The 18,212-nt window shown below is 48.3% G+C and overlaps 1 protein-coding gene across 1 annotated transcript in view; it reads right to left on the bottom strand.

The window, feature by feature from the left end:
• Positions 1–18,212, bottom strand: part of cac (calcium voltage-gated channel subunit cacophony) — a 749,704-nt gene that overhangs the window by 420,621 nt on the left and 310,871 nt on the right. Inside the window, exon 4 of the mRNA XM_069307633.1 lies at positions 4,808–4,913. Within this exon, the coding sequence (XP_069163734.1) occupies positions 4,808–4,913 (106 nt within the window). The remainder of the gene's footprint in view (positions 1–4,807; positions 4,914–18,212) is intronic.

Raw genomic sequence — 18,212 nt, forward strand, 5'->3', positions numbered from 1 at the left:
TTATGAGGCGCTGCCCCACACTCATAACATCACTAAGTTAGAGTTCCCTTGACAAGGTAATCATGACCCTTGGATCGTTTAAAGTTTCGGTGTTGATTTCCTGTTGATCTTCTCTGGTTAGCCTCTTATCTTAGGATACTTCAAGCCATGGTAAGACAATTACGGGTCATGACAGCTGTTAGAACTGTCAAACCAGAGTCGTGACAGCTAAAAGCACTGACAGACCTGAGGAATGACAGCTGAGGGCACTGGCGACATGACAGAGCTGTCATACTGACCCCATCTGGGCAGCCCTCGGGTCTCCCCTCACCTAGTCCACCCCATGGTCTTAAATAGCAACATATCCTCTTGAAGATGTGAGTAGAAGATACCAAACACATCCTCTAACTGAAGCTAGATTTGTGGGTCGTCAGCGAACAGGCTCATACCAGTAGTTATCTCACCCTAACGATGCCGTGTACAACCTCACAATGGGAGATGAGGACAGTGTGTGTGTGTGTGTGTGTGTGTGTGTGTGTGTGTGTGTGTGTGTGTGTGTGTGTGTGTGTGTGTGGGGCGGAGGTGTACACCAACACATACAGGGATCACTCACCAGGGTGCACAAGGATGGAACAACAGAGGGCACAATAATGGGACAAGGAGGATACAACTAACCTTACTCCCCGAGGTTACTTGCTTACTCCGAGCGAGTTACACAGCCGCTGCTGATGAGAAGAGTTCGCTAAACGCGCGTCTCACTAATAATATACTTCTTATAAGTTGTATTACTTTTATTCCATAGTTTATGCAATAACTTTGGAAGCGAAGCCGGGATAGTGATTATTTATAAATTACCGAAATTAAGCCTACAGGGAAAACCGGAATTACTGATAGACTGCAGATAGACTAGTGGCGATAGATAGTGATTGAGCCACGAGTGGTCATAACTATTGTACTACTGTATATCGATAGACTGCAGATAGACAAGTGGCGATAGATAGTGATTGAGCCACGAGTGGTCATAACTATTGTACTACTGTATATCACAGTTTACACTAATGATTTATACCGAGATCTCCTTGGAGAAAAGTATTTACAATATATGGGCTTATCGATACTGCACAAACGTTTCGGTGTAAAGAGAATTAAGTTGATAAGAGTTTGCTGCTAATGGTGACAGGTGGAGCATTATATTATTGATATATTATTGTCATTAGTAATATATACTTATCAGCAAACGTTGGTATTTTTACAACGTTAATGTATTTTAATTTGCTCGATAACTCCAGTGGAAGAGTTTCTTAAAAGCTAACTTTAAACGTGAGTAGATAATATGAGGAGGTGGTGTTGTTGTTGTTGGTGGTGGTGGTGATGGTGGTGGTGGTGGTGATGATGGTGGTGGTGGTGATGGTGGTGGTGTTGTTGGTGATGGTGGTGGTGGTGGTGATGATGGTGGTGGTGGTGATGGTGGTGGTGTTGTTGGTGATGGTGGTGGTGGTGATGGTGGTGGTGATGGTGGTGGTGATGATGGTGATGGTGATGATGGTGGTGGTGGTGATGGTGGTGGTGTTGTTGGTGATGGTGATGATGGTGATGGTGGTGGTGATGGTGGTGGTGATGATGGTGATGGTGGTGATGGTGGTCGTGGTGATGGTGGTGGTGATGGTGGTGATGGTGGTGGTGGTGGTGATGGTGGTGATGGTGGTGGTGGTGGTGGTGGTGGTGGTGATGGTGGTGGTGGTGGTGGTGGTGGTGGTGATGGTGGTGGTGGTGGTGGTGGTGGTGGTGGTGGTGGTGGTGGTGGTGGTGATGGTGGTGATGGTGGTGGTGGTGGTGATGGTGGTGGTGGTGGTGGTGGTGGTGGTGATGGTGGTGGTGATGGTGGTGGTGGTGATGGTGGTGGTGATGGTGATGGTGGTGGTGGTGGTGGTGATGGTGATGGTGGTGGTGGTGGTGGTGGTGGTGGTGGTGGTGATGGTGGTGGTGGTGGTGATGGTGGTGGTGGTGGTGGTGGCGGTGGTGGTGATGGTGGTGGTGGTGATGGTGGTGGTGGTGGTGGTGTTGTTGGTGGTGGTGTTGTTGGTGGTGGTGATGGTGGTGGTGGTGATGGTGGTGGTGATGGTGGTGGTGGTGTTGTTGGTGGTGGTGATGGTGGTGGTGGTGGTGATGGTGGTGGTGGTGGTGGTGGTGGTGGTGGTGGTGGTGGTGGTGATGGTGGTGGTGATGGTGGTGATGGTGGTGGTGGTGATGGTGGTGGTGATGGTGGTGATGGTGGTGATGGTGGTGATGGTGGTGGTGGTGGTGATGGTGGTGGTGGTGGTGGTGGTGATGGTGGTGGTGGTGATGGTGGTGGTGGTGGTGGTGGTGGTGATGGTGATGGTGGTGGTGGTGGTGGTGATGGTGGTGATGGTGGTGATGGTGGTGGTGATGGTGGTGGTGGTGATGGTGGTGATGGTGGTGATGGTGGTGGTGGTGGTGATGGTGGTGGTGGTGGTGGTGGTGGTGGTGGTGGTGATGGTGGTGGTGGTGATGGTGGTGGTGGTGGTGGTGTTGGTGTTGGTGTTGGTGGTGGTGATGGTGGTGGTGGTGGTGGTGATGGTGGTGATGGTGGTGTTGGTGGTGGTGGTGGTGGTGGTGGTGGTGGTGGTGGTGGTGGTGATGGTGGTGGTGATGATGATGGTGATGGTGGTGATGGTGATGATGGTGATGATGGTGATGATATTGATGACATTGGTAGTGTTGTTGAGTGATAGTGGTGACAGTATTGATGATGGTGATGACGGCGGTAGAGTTGTTGATAGTGATAGTATTGATGCCGTTGTTAAGATCACTATCAGACTCCAGAGTTCCGACCAACAGATGGTGCATCCTGCCTTTATGTGCTACGTCATTAGTGCTTCGCTAGGAATGCATACACACAAAAATATGATTATATATATATATATATATATATATATATATATATATATATATATATATATATATATATATATATATATATATCAGTTTCACATGCATCGCTGGTAATCTATTATATAATATCAAAACTTAAGCAACTAGCACTGGGCATAACAATGTCAAAATGCTCTACATATAAGTTAATAATAATAATAATAATAACAACAATAATAAGAATAAAGGTAGACGGGTGGTAGAGGACAGGAAGAAACAAGGTAGACGGGGAAGGATCTCACCCCCCTACAACACCCGTCCCACTGTCTCATAACCTCCTGAAATACTACAGTCTTAGGTAGCATTCTGAGCCTTATGGAACACTGGGGGTGGATGATATGGGACAGGAGGGAGGACAGGAGTAAGGACAGGAGACAGGAGGGAGGACAGGAGACAGACAGGAGGAAGGACAGGAGACAGACAGGAGGGAGGACAGGAGACAGACAGGAAGAAGGACAGGAGACAGGAAGAAGGACAGGAGACAGGAGGAAGGACAGGAGACAGACAGGAGGGAGGACAGGAGACAGACAGGAAGAAGGACAGGAGACAGGAAGAAGGACAGGAGACAGGAGGGAGGACAGGAGACAGACAGGAGAAAGGACAGGAGACAGGAAGAAGGACAGGAGACAGGAGGGAGGACAGGAGACAGACAGGAGAAAGGACAGGAGACAGGAGGGAGGACAGGAGACAGACAGGAGGAAGGACAGGAGACAGACAGGAGGGAGGACAGGAGACAGACAGGAGGGAGGACAGGAGACAGACAGGAGGGAGGACAGGAGACAGACAGGAGGGAGGACAGGAGACAGGAGGCAGGACAGGAGACAGACAGCAGGACAGGAGACAGAAGGAAGGACAGGAGACAGACAGGAGGGAGGACAGGAGACAGACAGGAGGGAGGACAGGAGACAGACAGGAGGGAGGACAGGAGACAGGAGGGAGGACAGGAGACAGACAGGAGGGAGGACAGGAGACAGGAGGGAGGACAGGAGACAGACAGGAGGGAGGACAGGAGACAGACAGGAGGGAGGACAGGAGACAGGAGGGAGGACAGGAGACAGGAGGGAGGACAGGAGACAGACAGGAGGGAGGACAGGAGACAGACAGGAGGGAGGACAGGAGACAGACAGGAGGCAGGACAGGAGACAGACAGGAGGGAGGACAGGAGACAGGAGGGAGGACAGGAGACAGACAGGAGGGAGGACAGGAGACAGGAGGGAGGACAGGAGACAGACAGGAGGGAGGACAGGAGACAGGAGGGAGGACAGGAGACAGACAGGAGGGAGGACAGGAGACAGGAGGGAGGACAGGAGACAGACAGGAGGGAGGACAGGAGACAGGAGGGAGGACAGGAGACAGACAGGAGGGAGGACAGGAGACAGGAGGGAGGACAGGAGACAGACAGGAGGGAGGACAGGAGACAGACAGGAGGCAGGACAGGAGACAGACAGGAGGACAGGAGACAGACAGGAGGCAGGACAGGAGACAGGAGGCAGGACAGGAGACAGACAGGAGGCAGGACAGGAGACAGACAGGAGGCAGGACAGGAGACAGACAGGAGGCAGGACAGGAGACAGACAGGAGGCAGGACAGGAGACAGACAGGAGGCAGGACAGGAGACAGGAGACAGACAGGAGGCAGGACAGGAGGCAGGACAGGAGACAGACAGGAGGCAGGACAGGAGACAGACAGGAGACAGACAGGAGACAGACAGGAGGCAGGACAGGAGACAGGAGGCAGGACAGGAGACAGACAGGAGGCAGGACAGGAGACAGACAGGAGGCAGGACAGGAGACAGACAGGAGACAGACAGGAGGCAGGACAGGAGACAGGAGGCAGGACAGGAGACAGACAGGAGGCAGGACAGGAGACAGCGTACCAGGTCCTGCGCGAGAAGCGTCTTATCGCCCTCTGGAAGATGTTCTTCCAGCGCCAAAACGATGCAGTTGGCGATGATCGTCAACAGCACCGCGTACTCGAACGGAGTGGTTAGTAGTTAAGGAACATTCTGCTCGACTATGTATAGTGGGGGAGGGGGTATAGGGGGGGGGGGAAGACACTAGTATAACCAGGCATACTTACAACCTAACCCACAACCTGGTTTTCCTTATTATGGTCACTAATAACGTTAGAACAACGCCCCATAATGTAATAAAGTTAAAAAGGTTGTGGTAATGTTGCCTGTTTACTGGGATAAACACAGGTAAATAAAGGTAATTAGGCAAATGTTACATTTACACATATGTAATAAACAACTTTGGTTATACTGGAACAACACGTGAACCTGTTGTACCCATAGGTTGAATGTTCCTTGGTGACACTGCAAAAATATATATATATATTAAGAGGACAGTGTTAATGTTATTTAATTATACTAGAACAATAGATAGGACAAAATATTAGTGTTAATCGTTGTACTTGAACAAAAAACAGATAGACAGGACAAAATATTAACATTAATACCACCTGTGCATTCACAGTCAATAGATCAGGAAAATGTTAAAAAAATAATAATTTTCACAAAACTGTATCAAGACCAAAGATAAAATGTCTATCAGTAAGCGGCAGGGTGGACATCTAGCTCCCAGACATGGCAAACACACATCTATCATGTCAATAGACAGGAATTCATCGTTTCCATATAACTTTGTTATATAATTAAAAAGTAAGCAATCGTAATACACCTAAAGTTCAGACACACAGGCGAGACTCATAAATATATGAGTCACACAATATATATATATTTATCATAAATATATGAATCACACAATATATTTTTTTTCTGAGAAATATATGAGTCTTACTATTTCTGAAAATTATTAATATCTGAGAAACCACTGAAGCTGACTGAAACATTTTTCTCCAAGGTGTTCTCGCCCTCATTTACCTGTGTAAACACACACACACACACACACACACACACACACACACACACACACACACACACACACACACACACACATACAATCACACACGTGCAACTCAATTTAGAGACGCAGCAGAAGAATAAGAAAAAGTTCAGGTGTTGATTTCCTTCTGAACAAAATAAGTAATAAGGATTTAAGTAAATTAATTCCGTAAGTGAATTAATACTTAACAACGCACGAGAAGTAGACAGGATGACACTAGAGATCAGTAACGAGGACTGTAAAGTGATACTCATTAATGTCTTTCAGTCCATCAGCAACACTTTGTCTAAAGATAAAGATAAAGATAAAGATAAAGATAAATCACGATCGTTCCTACTTGGTGACTTCAATTTGATATCAATGGACTACGGAACAAGAACGGGAGACATCTGGACTGGTTGATTCGTCAAAACCTCATCCTGGCGACATTTATGTATCAACATGTTAAATAGGGGTCTTAGAATGAGGGAAGATTGCTCCATCATTGCTGGATTTGGTATTTACCTGAAAGAAGAGGAGATATTTGACATTCATAATCTTCCTTCATTGGGCATGAGCGACCGTATTCTTTTGGAGAATGGAGAAAGTGAAAGAGATGAAAACTTCATTCCACAAGGGCACACTATGGGAAACTTACCACCTTCTTCAGTGATTTCCATGAAAAAATCTTCGAAATCTTCGAAATCGAAAATTTCTAATCTTGAAAAGATTAGTGAAAATTTTCGATAATGTTCGATAAATTTTCGATTTCGATAAAGAAAGATACTTTAAGGAAGTAAGTTAATGAGATGTATGCCAATTTTGTGAGTTATATGACGAAGGTTTAACAAGATGTATACACAAAACAGAGATACACAACTAGAAAATAGGATTGGTTGAATAGAAATTGTTAAAGGACCAGAGAACAAGAGGAATATGCCTAACCGTCAAACACACCAGGTGCCAGATTCACGAAGCAGTTACGCAAGCACTTATGAGCGTGTACATCTTTCCCCAATCTTTAACGCCTTTGATTACATTTATTAAACAGTTTACAAGCATGAAAACTTCCCAATCAACTGTTGTTATTGTTATAAACAGCCTCCTGGTGCCTCGGAGCTCGTTAACTGTTTAATAGTTGTAAACAAAGCCGCCTAAGATTGAGAAAAGATGTACAGGTTCGTAAGTACTTGCGTAACTTCTTTGTGAATCTGGCCCCAGCAACACAAGCAACCAAGAAACACCTACACGACTGTCAGAAGAGACAGAAAGAAACTTTAAGGGATTGCAAACAAATGCAAATCGATACGAGACCTATTCAATAAATTCAGTACAAGCAAGTTGCATATAGAGGATAAAATCCAGTTGAAAATGGGGAACAGCTTCACAGAGAATATAAATTAAATGACTGGAACCCTAAATGGCCAGTTCTAAAGTGTGTCTGTTGGTAAAATGAGGTAAATAGAAACCGAAGTGTAATACGGATTGCAGAGAACAACAGAGTACATAAAAATACCCAGATACTAGGTAAGAAAAACTATTCAATGAGCTATGAAGAAGCAAATCACTCGGCCCAGTTGGGGTCTCCCTTGAGTCCTGAGGGAATTCGCATCTGCATTCCAATACAACTGATTTTTTCAGACATCTTTACGTACAGAAATCTACAGAGATACACAGAAAAAAGACAGATTTAATACACAAAATGGAAGTAGAGAAGACTTTCTAAATTATAGACCCGTATCGTCGGCAAGTTCCATATTAAATCTCTAGAATAAATAGTTCAAACCAAATGCGTAGAGAAGCTTGAAAACAATGACTTAACACACACTCTGGTCATCTTAGAGGAAGCTCTTGCAGACACTCAACATGCAACTCTGAAAATAAAAAGATCTGACGACGCTTGGGTTCGTCCTGGACGAACAATCAAGTCGTTTAATGGAAAAAGAGTGGGAGAAATTAAAAAAAAAATGATAAGAGTGAGAAGAAAGATAGGAGACGAGCCATAATAACGTGCAGACGAGGAGTCACAATAACGTGGCTGAATTATGTTAACCAGACCACACACTAGAAGGTGAAGGGACGACGACGTTTCGGTCCGTCCTGGACCATCACAATCGACTTGAGAATGGTCCAGGACGGACCGAAACGTCGTCATCCCTTCACTTTCTAGTGTGTGGTCTGGTCACCACAATAACATGGTTGAAGAGGTCATATCCAACCTCACAACTGAAAAAGTAGAAGCGACGACGTTTGGGTCCGTCGTGGACAATTATCACGCCGTGTATAAAATGAGATACAGAGTTAAATGAACATGTTTGTTGATAATGCTCACCTACTAGAGCAAATAATTGAATAAACCGACTGTCATGGCTATTTAGATGACCTGGACAATATATGTGTATGGAGCAACACTCGCCAGACCGAATTAACTGTGAATAAATGCCCGTCATGGAATGTGGAATAGAAGAAAATAGGCTCTACACATCCTATGTGAAAGGACATTAATGAACTCTAAGATAGAAAGAGATCTAGGGATGTTTCTGCTAGGTAAACTGTCACCCGAGAACCACATAATGAGCATTGTGCCAGTGCAATGTTGCATATTCCAACTTTATATATGGTGCAATATAAAAATAAATTGTTCATGATATTTGTGAGACCAAAACCGGAATATACAGAGGTTGTATAGTGCCCATATCTCAAGACACACGTCGATAAACTGGAAAAGGTTGCAAAGACATGTCACTAAACGTGGCAACGTGTACCAGGATCTGAGCTGGTTCTCGTGGTATAACCGTCCTTGAGTACGTAGCTATCAGCATCATATATTCCCTGGGACCTGATTGGTCGCGCGTCGACCTGCAGGTATGATCCACTGAGTTGGTGACTTGGTGAGAGAGCGACACTTATTGTGGGTGAGGGTGTGGGACCTATCTTGAGATCTTGAGGTTATCTTGAGATGATTTCGGGGCTTTAGTGTCCCCGCGGCCCGGTCCTCGACCAGGCCTCCACCCCCAGGAAGCAGTCCGTGACAGCTGACTAACACCCAGGTACCTATTTTACTGCTAGGTAACAGGGGCATAGGATGAAAGAAACTTTGCCCATTGTTTCTCGCCGGCGCCTGGGATCGAACCCAGGACCACAGGATCACAAGTCCAGCGACAGCGACCTACACACACACTCCTGTACACACACCAGCCACACTCTTGTACACACACCAGCCACACACCTGTCCACACACCTGTACACACACCTGCCACACGCCTGTCCACACACCTGCCACACGCCTGTCCACACACCTGCCACACGCCTGTCCACACACCTGCCACACGCCTGCCCACACACCTGCAAGCGACCACCAACGGCCCTCCTGTGTGACTTTTATTAATACCGATGACGTCAGAGTGGCGGGCCGCTCACAACATCTCCCAGCCAGTCAATAGAGCATGTAGAGCGGGAGGAGATGACGTCCCCCCTCGCCCCACACAGCTCTGTTGTCACACCTGCCTCTCTTGTGTCACCACGTTACACTACCTACACCTGTAACGCCAAGCCTGGCTCTCGACGCTTGCGCCTCTTCCCCCATCTTGTCACACCGTAACAAGGAGTCTAGCAAATCTGAGAGCCAGACAAAAACAGCAAGAGTCTGGGAACATAAAATATGGAGGATCAAGAGAGCTGTCAGCTCGTTCTCCTGCGCCCCGTCCGCCAGGCCACCAAACAAATGACTCGCGCACCACAACAGCCAAGTATATCCACCTGTATTACACAATATATCAGCTTGTTACTATGCATAAAATACCAAGGGGGAATATACTATCAGAAAGCGCCATAGTAGGATAGTATATGGATGATAAACCTATTATTATCTATACAAGAGTATGCCTGTTTGTCCAAGGATGGAGATCAGACGCCTAGAGCTAGTCTTGCACAACTTTCACACATGAAGCATGTGGGGTATGGGAGGGTCATAGGCCAGTCGAGGTCGGCTCCAGTGCCACACTTTTAGAAATATTGGTATCTAACCCCCACCCCCCCCCCCCCGAGCAATTATTATGAAGTACGAAATATTGACTGAGTTATCGGTAGACCTATTTACCAGTTTCAGTGATTCGTTATATAATTTTTCTGAGAGGGGGAAAAGGAGATAGGAGAGGGAGGAGAGGAAGTGGGAGAGGGAGATATGTTTGAAGAGTGAGAAGGAGAGAGGTGTGATGTGTACTCCACACCTGACAACACATGTGTCCTCACACTACACTGCACATGTGTCCCTGGCACCTCCCACGTCAGCCACTCAGCCTCACCTTGCCAGCTAGTTGGTTATGACGTCACGCGACAGAAAACTACCTCTTAATGGCTCATCCCTTAGCTCGTTAGATCACAAAATTGGCAGTTGTGACGCCACTGACAACGATGGTCCTGTGGCACTGTGGGGGAGGGGGGCAGGGTGAGGTCGTGTAGGGGGTGGTGCCAGGGTGAGGGAGGGGGTGGTGCCAGAGTGAGGGAGGGGGTGGTGCCAGGGTGAGGGAGGGGTGGTGCCAGGGTGAGGGAGGGGTGGTGCCAGGGTGAGGGAGGGGGTGGTGCCAGGGTGAGGGAGGGGGTGGTGCCAGAGTGAGGGAGGGGGTGGTGCCAGGGTGAGGGAGGGGTGGTGCCAGGGTGAGGGAGGGGTGGTGCCAGGGTGAGGGAGGGGGTGGTGCCAGGGTGAGGGAGGGGTGGTGCCAGGGTGAGGGAGGGGTGGTGCCAGGGTGAGGGAGGGGTGGTGCCAGGGTGAGGGAGGGGTGGTGCCAGGGTGAGGGAGGGGGTGGTGCCAGGGTGAGGGAGGGGTGGTGCCAGGGTGAGGGAGGGGTGGTGCCAGGGTGAGGGAGGGGGTGGTGCCAGAGTGAGGGAGGAGGTAGTTCAAGGGTGAGGGAGGAGGTAGTGCCAGGGTGAGGGAGGGGGTAGTGCCAGGGTGAGGGAGGGGGTGGTGCCAGGGTGAGGGAGGAGGTAGTGCTAGGGTGAGGGAGGAGGTAGTGCCAGGGTGAGGGAGGGGTGGTGCCAGGGTGAGGGAGGGGGTGGTGCCAGGGTGAGGGAGGGGTGGTGCCAGGGTGAGGGAGGGGTGGTGCCAGGGTGAGGGAGGGGTGGTGCCAGGGTGAGGGAGGGGTGGTGCCAGGGTGAGGGAGGGGGTGGTGCCAGAGTGAGGGAGGAGGTAGTTCAAGGGTGAGGGAGGAGGTAGTGCCAGGGTGAGGGAGGGGGTGGTGCCAGGGTGAGGGAGGGGGTGGTGCCAGGGTGAGGGAGGAGGTAGTGCTAGGGTGAGGGAGGAGGTAGTGCCAGGGTGAGGGAGGGGTGGTGCCAGGGTGAGGGAGGGGGTAGTGCCAGGGTGAGGGGGGGTAGTGCCATAGAGCCACTCCAACACACCGCATTGCACCACACAGAGGGCTGAAGAGGGAACAGCAAGGGGGGATGTATGGAACCCCCCCCCCCCCCCCTTCTCCTACACAAGTTTCAAACGACAAAAAGAAAATGGGGGGATGGTGGAAGACAGAAAGCATTTACATATGTGGCATCTTGGCAAGGCTTCCCTGGGTGTCGTATACTGTCTTCTCCGAGGCGAAGGGTTTCCTCTAAAACAGTCAGAAGCGGTATCACCCCTGACCCTTGCCTTAGAGAAGATAATATACAGCACTCGAGGGAGCCAAGTGAGACACCCACGAATGTAATTCGGTGTTGTATTCTACTTACAGATAACATCACAGTTCCTCAACTGTACATTACAGAATCCCTTCATAATTCAAACTTTACAATGTCGAAAGTTTTGTAAAAATTACAATTGGTCCAGGAAGCCATTGACTATGACTCTAAACTGATTAAAAAAAGCACGACCCCACCTTCTGTCAACACACACACACCTGTGCCCTGAACCCTCCCTCTTCCAGGATGCTGCTGGAATGATCAAGGGCTCTATAGTTGCTAGAGGAGCAACGTGGCCCTGGAGGGTGTACGGGGGAGAGTGCCTGGGGGGTTGAGAGGACTGGAAGGCTCCAGAGGGGTGGGGAGGACAGGTCATAATTGGTCGCTCGGGGCCGTCGTGTTCTGGTCGTGTGTCGCTGCCTTAACCTATAACTAAAAATGGCATTTCCTCCGCCCTGAGCGTTGATTTCCCTGCTACTGTTGCTCTTAACTGTTGGGAAATTCCTTCAGGAAAGGTTCCGATTTTGGCGGATGCTGTAATCTTACTACGACGCTTTCCTGTTCTTCCTGTTGATGCTCTCTGACATTCTTTCCTGTTACTCTTGTTATTGTTGTCTGTTGTGGTGTTCTTAGGCCCCTGTTCTTATTAATGCCACCCGGGGCTGTTCATGTATGCCATGTTGCTATATATTAAGCTGGCGGATGCGTCACGTGACCCTCACCTTGTAACACGAGTGTGTTGTGCACTGTTCAGTCACTTGTTACCACAGTGACTCCCCGGAGAGGTGCAGGCTGCTTCGACCACCTCATGCACCTTGCAGCTTCCCTAATCCCTTGTAAAACGCTCATGGTATAGTAGGTAGACCAGTGTGTGTAGTATACCTGCATGAGTATACTCGCACCTTGTGCTCTGGTGGGCGACTCAGTAAACTTTACACACACACACACACACACTAAACTGACACTGTAGCGACGATGATACAAGATCAGGTCAATGATACTTCGTCGTACTTTTCTTGCTAGAGTTGAGTGCTGACATATTTAAGGCAGACTGTGTCATACTTATGGCATTGTAGAAGTATGTAAACTATCTGAGTTATGTCCTTAGTATTCTCTACGTGCAGCAAACAAATTATTGTAGTCCAAGGGGGCCCGGGTTCGATTTCCGGTTGAGTCAGAAGCAAATGGGCAGTTCCTTTCATCTGATGTCTCTGTTCACCTAGCAGTAAATATGTACCTGGGGAGTAAGACGGCTGCTGAGGGCTATATCTTGGGGATGCATGTGTGTGTGTGTCACAGAAATATATGAAGTAAATATGATGAGAGGAAAATAGATTAGGAATCATTACATTAGACAACAGACGGTTAGGATGGTGGAGTCCAAGAGCTAACAGCTCGATCGTAAAGGCACAAATAGTGAACTGATAAATACAGAGAGAGAGAGAGAGAGAGAGAGAGAGAGAGAGAGAGAGAGAGAGAGAGAGAGAGAGAGAGAGAGAGAGAGAGAGAGAGAGAGAGAGAGAGACAGAGAGAGACAGAGAGAGAGAGAGAGAGAGAGAGAGAGAGAGAGAGAGAGAGAGAGAGAGAGAGAGAGAGAGAGAGAGAGAGAGAGAGAGAGAGACAGAGAGAGAGAGACAGAGAGAGAGAGAGAGAGAGAGAGAGAGAGAGAGAGAGAGAGAGAGAGAGAGAGAGAGAGAGAGAGAGAGAGAGAGAGAGAGAGAGAGAGACAGAGACAGAGAGAGGGAGAGAGAGAGAGAGAGAGAGAGAGAGAGAGAGAGAGAGAGAGAGAGAGAGAGAGAGAGAGAGAGAGAGAGAGAGAGAGAGAGAGAGAGAGAGAGAGAGAGACAGAGAGACAGAGAGAGAGAGAGAGACAGAGAGAGAGAGAGAGAGAGAGAGACAGAGAGAGAGAGAGACAGAGAGAGAGAGAGAGACAGAGAGAGAGAGAGACAGAGAGAGAGAGAGAGACAGAGAGAGAGAGAGAGACAGAGAGAGAGAGAGAGAGAGAGAGAGAGAGAGAGAGAGAGAGAGAGAGAGAGAGAGAGAGAGAGAGAGAGAGAGAGAGAGAGAGAGAGAGAGAGAGAGAGAGAGAGCGACTCTCACAGACCAGTAAGGAGGAGGAGGTAGAGGAGACACAGAGGGCGGACGGGGGCAACACTCAGGGATCATAATATCAACAAAGACAGGAGACTCTCGCCCACCACCACACTTGTGACAAGTTAAATCAATTGATCTGAGAGCTCCAGAAGATCACCTGCCCGTCACGTGACGCTGTGACGCTCAGCTCAGCACACACGCACTCACTCACACACACACACTCACTGACACACGCACTCACTGACACACGCACTCACTCACACACGCACTCACTGACACACGCACTCACTGACACACGCACTCACGGACACACGCACTCACGGACATACACTGATGGACACGCACTCACTAACACATGGACATAAAAGATTTTGTGCAAAAAAGGAGTTGTATGCCATTTTAAAACGATGTTTTTCAGGGTCACTTCAGTCAACGCTCGTCAGACACCTACTTATCACAAGTGATTACAATCAGTCCATCCTGTACTCTCTCCCAAACCATCTCTCTCTCGCCCTTTCTCTCCCATATTTCCTTCCCTTTCATCTCTATTCACTTTTCCCCTCCCCTTTCCCATCGTCCGTTCCCTTACGTGGACGTACCTTTCCATACCATTTCGATCTATGTCTTCACTACTTCTCGCACGGAAGGAAGGAAGAGGTGCACAAATTATAAGAGATTTTGGACAATGAAAGACATTCATTACACTCGATCATCCCGTACGGAGGTTCGAACCCTCATGACGGCAATTGTAGATTTATACATTCTCTCATTTCCCTCTTTTGTCATCTACACCTCTTCCCTCTCTATCTTGTCTTCCTCCTTCCGCTTCCCGTCTTCTCTCTAGGCTTCCTTTATTCTTCTCTTCTCGGGAGATGAGCCAAGGTTGTCTAGCCGGGAGTCGAGCCAAGGTTGTTGAGCCGGGAGACGAGCCAAGGTCGTTGAGCCGAGAGCCGAGCCAAGGCTGTATGTTAGTAATGAACCGAGCACATTATTGACGAGGCGATACAGTTATTAGCGAGCCGAGAATGTAGTTGTTGAGCTGAGAATGTTATTAGTGAGCCGAGAGATAAGCACACGAACACACCAGGAAAATGAACCTTCCAACATTTACAATGAAGAACTTGTCGGTACGAATCAAACAGTATCAAAATGTATTTCTTACATATCTATGAACTAAAATATATTGTCCATCACATTGAATGAATTCACCAATGATGTGGACGTTATACTTATACACACATACAGTATTTACAACCCGGGGACACATGGTAGTGGGGTTTTATTGAGGAAATGTATTAAATGTATTTGTATAATTGCTGTGCATTTGACAAAAAACAATTATTAGTAATATGCAAGCACCTGTAACCAGAATGAAAGTATGACTTATGATGATGGTGATAAGAGGGAGATAGTGAAACGTGGCAGTCTACGACCGTAGAGTTTTTCGCAATGTTTTTGACACAATGCAATAATAATAATATTGAGAAAATCCACTGGTGCTGTGAGGTGACACGAACCAGCGACTCAGGCAACGCCAGACTAAGATGGTGACTCAGGCAACACCAAAGATAGTGACTCAGGCAACACCAGACTAAGATGTTGACTCAGGCAACACCAGACTAAGATAGTGACTCAGGCAACGCCAGACTAAGATGGTGACTCAGGCAACGCCAGACTAAGATAGTGACTCAGGCAACATCAGACTAAGATAGTGACTCAGGCAACACCAGACTAAGATAGTGACTCAGGCAACACCAGACTAAGATAGTGACTCAGGCAACACCAGACCAAGATAGTGACTCAGGCAACACCAGACCAAGATAGTGACTCAGGTAACACCAGACCAAGATAGTGACTCAGGCAACACCAGACTAAGATAGTGACTCAGGCAACACCAGACCAAGATAGTGACTCAGGCAACACCAGACCAAGATAGTGACTCACAAGCAGCACCAGACCAAGATAGTGACTCACAGGCAACACCAGACCAAGATAGTGACTCACAGGCAACACCAGACCAAGATAGCGACTCACAGACAACACCAGACCAAGATAGTGACTCACAGGCAACACCAGACCAAGATAGTGACTCACAGGCAACACCAGACTAAGATAGTGACTCACAGGCAACACCAGACCAAGATAGCGACTCACAGGCAACACCAGACCAAGATAGTGACTCACAGGCAACACCAGACCAAGATAGTGACTCACAGGCAACACCAGACCAAGATAGTGACTCACAGGCAACACCAGACCAAGATAGTGACTCACAGGCAACACCAGACCAAGATAGCGACTCACAGGCAACACCAGACCAAGATAGTGACTCACAGGCAACACCAGACCAAGATAGTGACTCACAGGCCACACCAGGCCAAGATAGCGACTCACAGGCAACACCAGACCAAGATAGTGACTCACAGGCAACACCAGACCAAGATAGTGACTCACAGGCAACACCAGACTAAGATAGTGACTCACAGGCAACACCAAAGATAGTGACTCACAGGCAACACCAGACCAAGATAGTGACTCACAGGCAACACCAGACCAAGATAGTGACTCACAGGCAACACCAGACCAAGATAGTGACTCAGGCAACACCAAAGATAGTGTTGGAGCAGGAGGGCAGTGAAGCACACACCTTAACAGCGGTAATCAATAAAGTTCAGCGCGGATAGCATGCCAGTACTGGGACTCCCCCCTCCCCCCCCCCCGACTCCCCCCTCCCCACAAAAGCACAAGTTTTAAATACAGACAAACATATCCATGTTTGCCGGCTGATGAGACACGCGAGAGAGAGCGTTAACAACTGTCTCAAGAGTCATCTACGTCAATTATACGTCGTTTGTATCGACTTTCCTGTCTCCAGTCATCCTCCAGGGGTCGCTGGGTGCTACTTTCTAAGAGAATGGAGACATTCTCCATTCTCTTAGATATAATATCTAAGAGAATGAGGAACCAGTAGAGAGTGACGTGCTCCTCAAGGCATTACTAACAGCTGTCACACAACCCCAGAAGATCAGCACATGTGTCATAACACAGGTGTGTGGTTACTGGCCCTAGACCTGCAGGCTGGCTGGCTGGGGTTATGTAGATCACGCACCACACACACTGGCGGTCACAACCTGCGTACTGCCATTAACCAATAACCGAGAGGCTGGTTCAGAAAGAATTGCCTCTCGCCGTTGTATTCCCCGTAACACAGGTCCCATCTGGGGCCAGAGACGTGTGAATATCGCCACTAAGGACACGGACGGGTAGGGAGGACTCAGGAGGACACGGGCTGACCGTGTCATATCGCATTATCATCTTTGTTCCCTTTTAATAGATTTTAATTTTTTTCAGTCCGTGCGTCGTCGGCGGCTCACTACTGCGTTAAATGTGGAGGTTAATGCAGGCCAGGCAACACCCCGATCCCGGCCCCATTGTGTGGGTGTGTAGACCTTCACCGGCTGGGTGTGAGAGAGAGAGAGAGAGAGAGAGAGAGAGAGAAAGAGAGAGAGAGAGAGAGAGAGAGAGAGAGAGAGAGAGAGAGAGAGAGAGAGAGAGAGAGAGAGAGAGAGAGAGAGAGATAGAGATATGGAACCGCTTGAACACTTAAACAACATTCCATCTAGTCTGAAACATTCTCTATGATAAAGAAGATTCAAACATAAGACACTCATTTTCCCTGTGTAAATATAAAACATTTCGCCAAGTGACGAACATTCTTCGAGCTGAAGAGCAGTTCACCTGCTGCAGAACATTCTGCCTAATAAAGAATAGTATGCCAAGAATGTGAACACATTCCCAGGGCAACGAGTGACCCTCAAGGGCATACATAGCTCCACCAGAGGAGACAACAAGAGTATGTGTGGACGGTCTGTCTCTCTCCTGGTCAAGAATGAGGGGAAAAGGAACTTTACACCAAGACTGTTAGGGTGAGGCTCCCCTCTCAGAGTGGGGAAACCTCTCACCAGGTGTTTAGACAAGAGAAAATAGAGTTGGTAGAGGATAGAGAGGATGGCTCATAATCCCAGACCACAGGAAGTAGGGGGATAGTAGGGAAGAGCCAACACAACACATTAGAATGGGGGAAATCCTCCACAATCCAATCAATCAATCCACCAGACATGGTAAGAAGGCGAGGGAGAGAGAGAGAAACAAATAATAGTATGGGGGGAAATATAATTAACAAGGACAGTCTCCAGCAAACAATGAAACTTGAATATTCATAATGGATCTCAGTGTGCAGTGGAGTTCCCCCCGCAATGCAGTACATACCACACAATACGTAATCATCATTGCAACGAACCACGTATATGAAAATGCAATACTGGTCGTATAATGCAATGCAGGTCCATTGTATAACAAACGGTACAATGATGGTAATTCCAATATTAAGACCACCACTATTAGTCTCCCTCACACTCCCCCTCCGTGTACTCTCCCTCACACTCCCCCTCCGAGTACTCTCCCTCACACCCCCCCCCCCCAGTACTCTCCCTCACACTCCCCCTCCGTGTACTCTCCCTCACACTCCCCCTCCGAGTACTCTCCCTCACACTCCCCCCCCCCAGTACTCTCCCTCACACTCCCCCTCCGTGTACTCTCCCTCACACTCCCCCTCCGAGTACTCTCCCTCACACT

Source organism: Procambarus clarkii, chromosome 60 (genome assembly GCF_040958095.1).
Source record: "Procambarus clarkii isolate CNS0578487 chromosome 60, FALCON_Pclarkii_2.0, whole genome shotgun sequence".
Classification (NCBI taxonomy): Eukaryota; Metazoa; Arthropoda; class Malacostraca; order Decapoda; family Cambaridae; genus Procambarus; species Procambarus clarkii.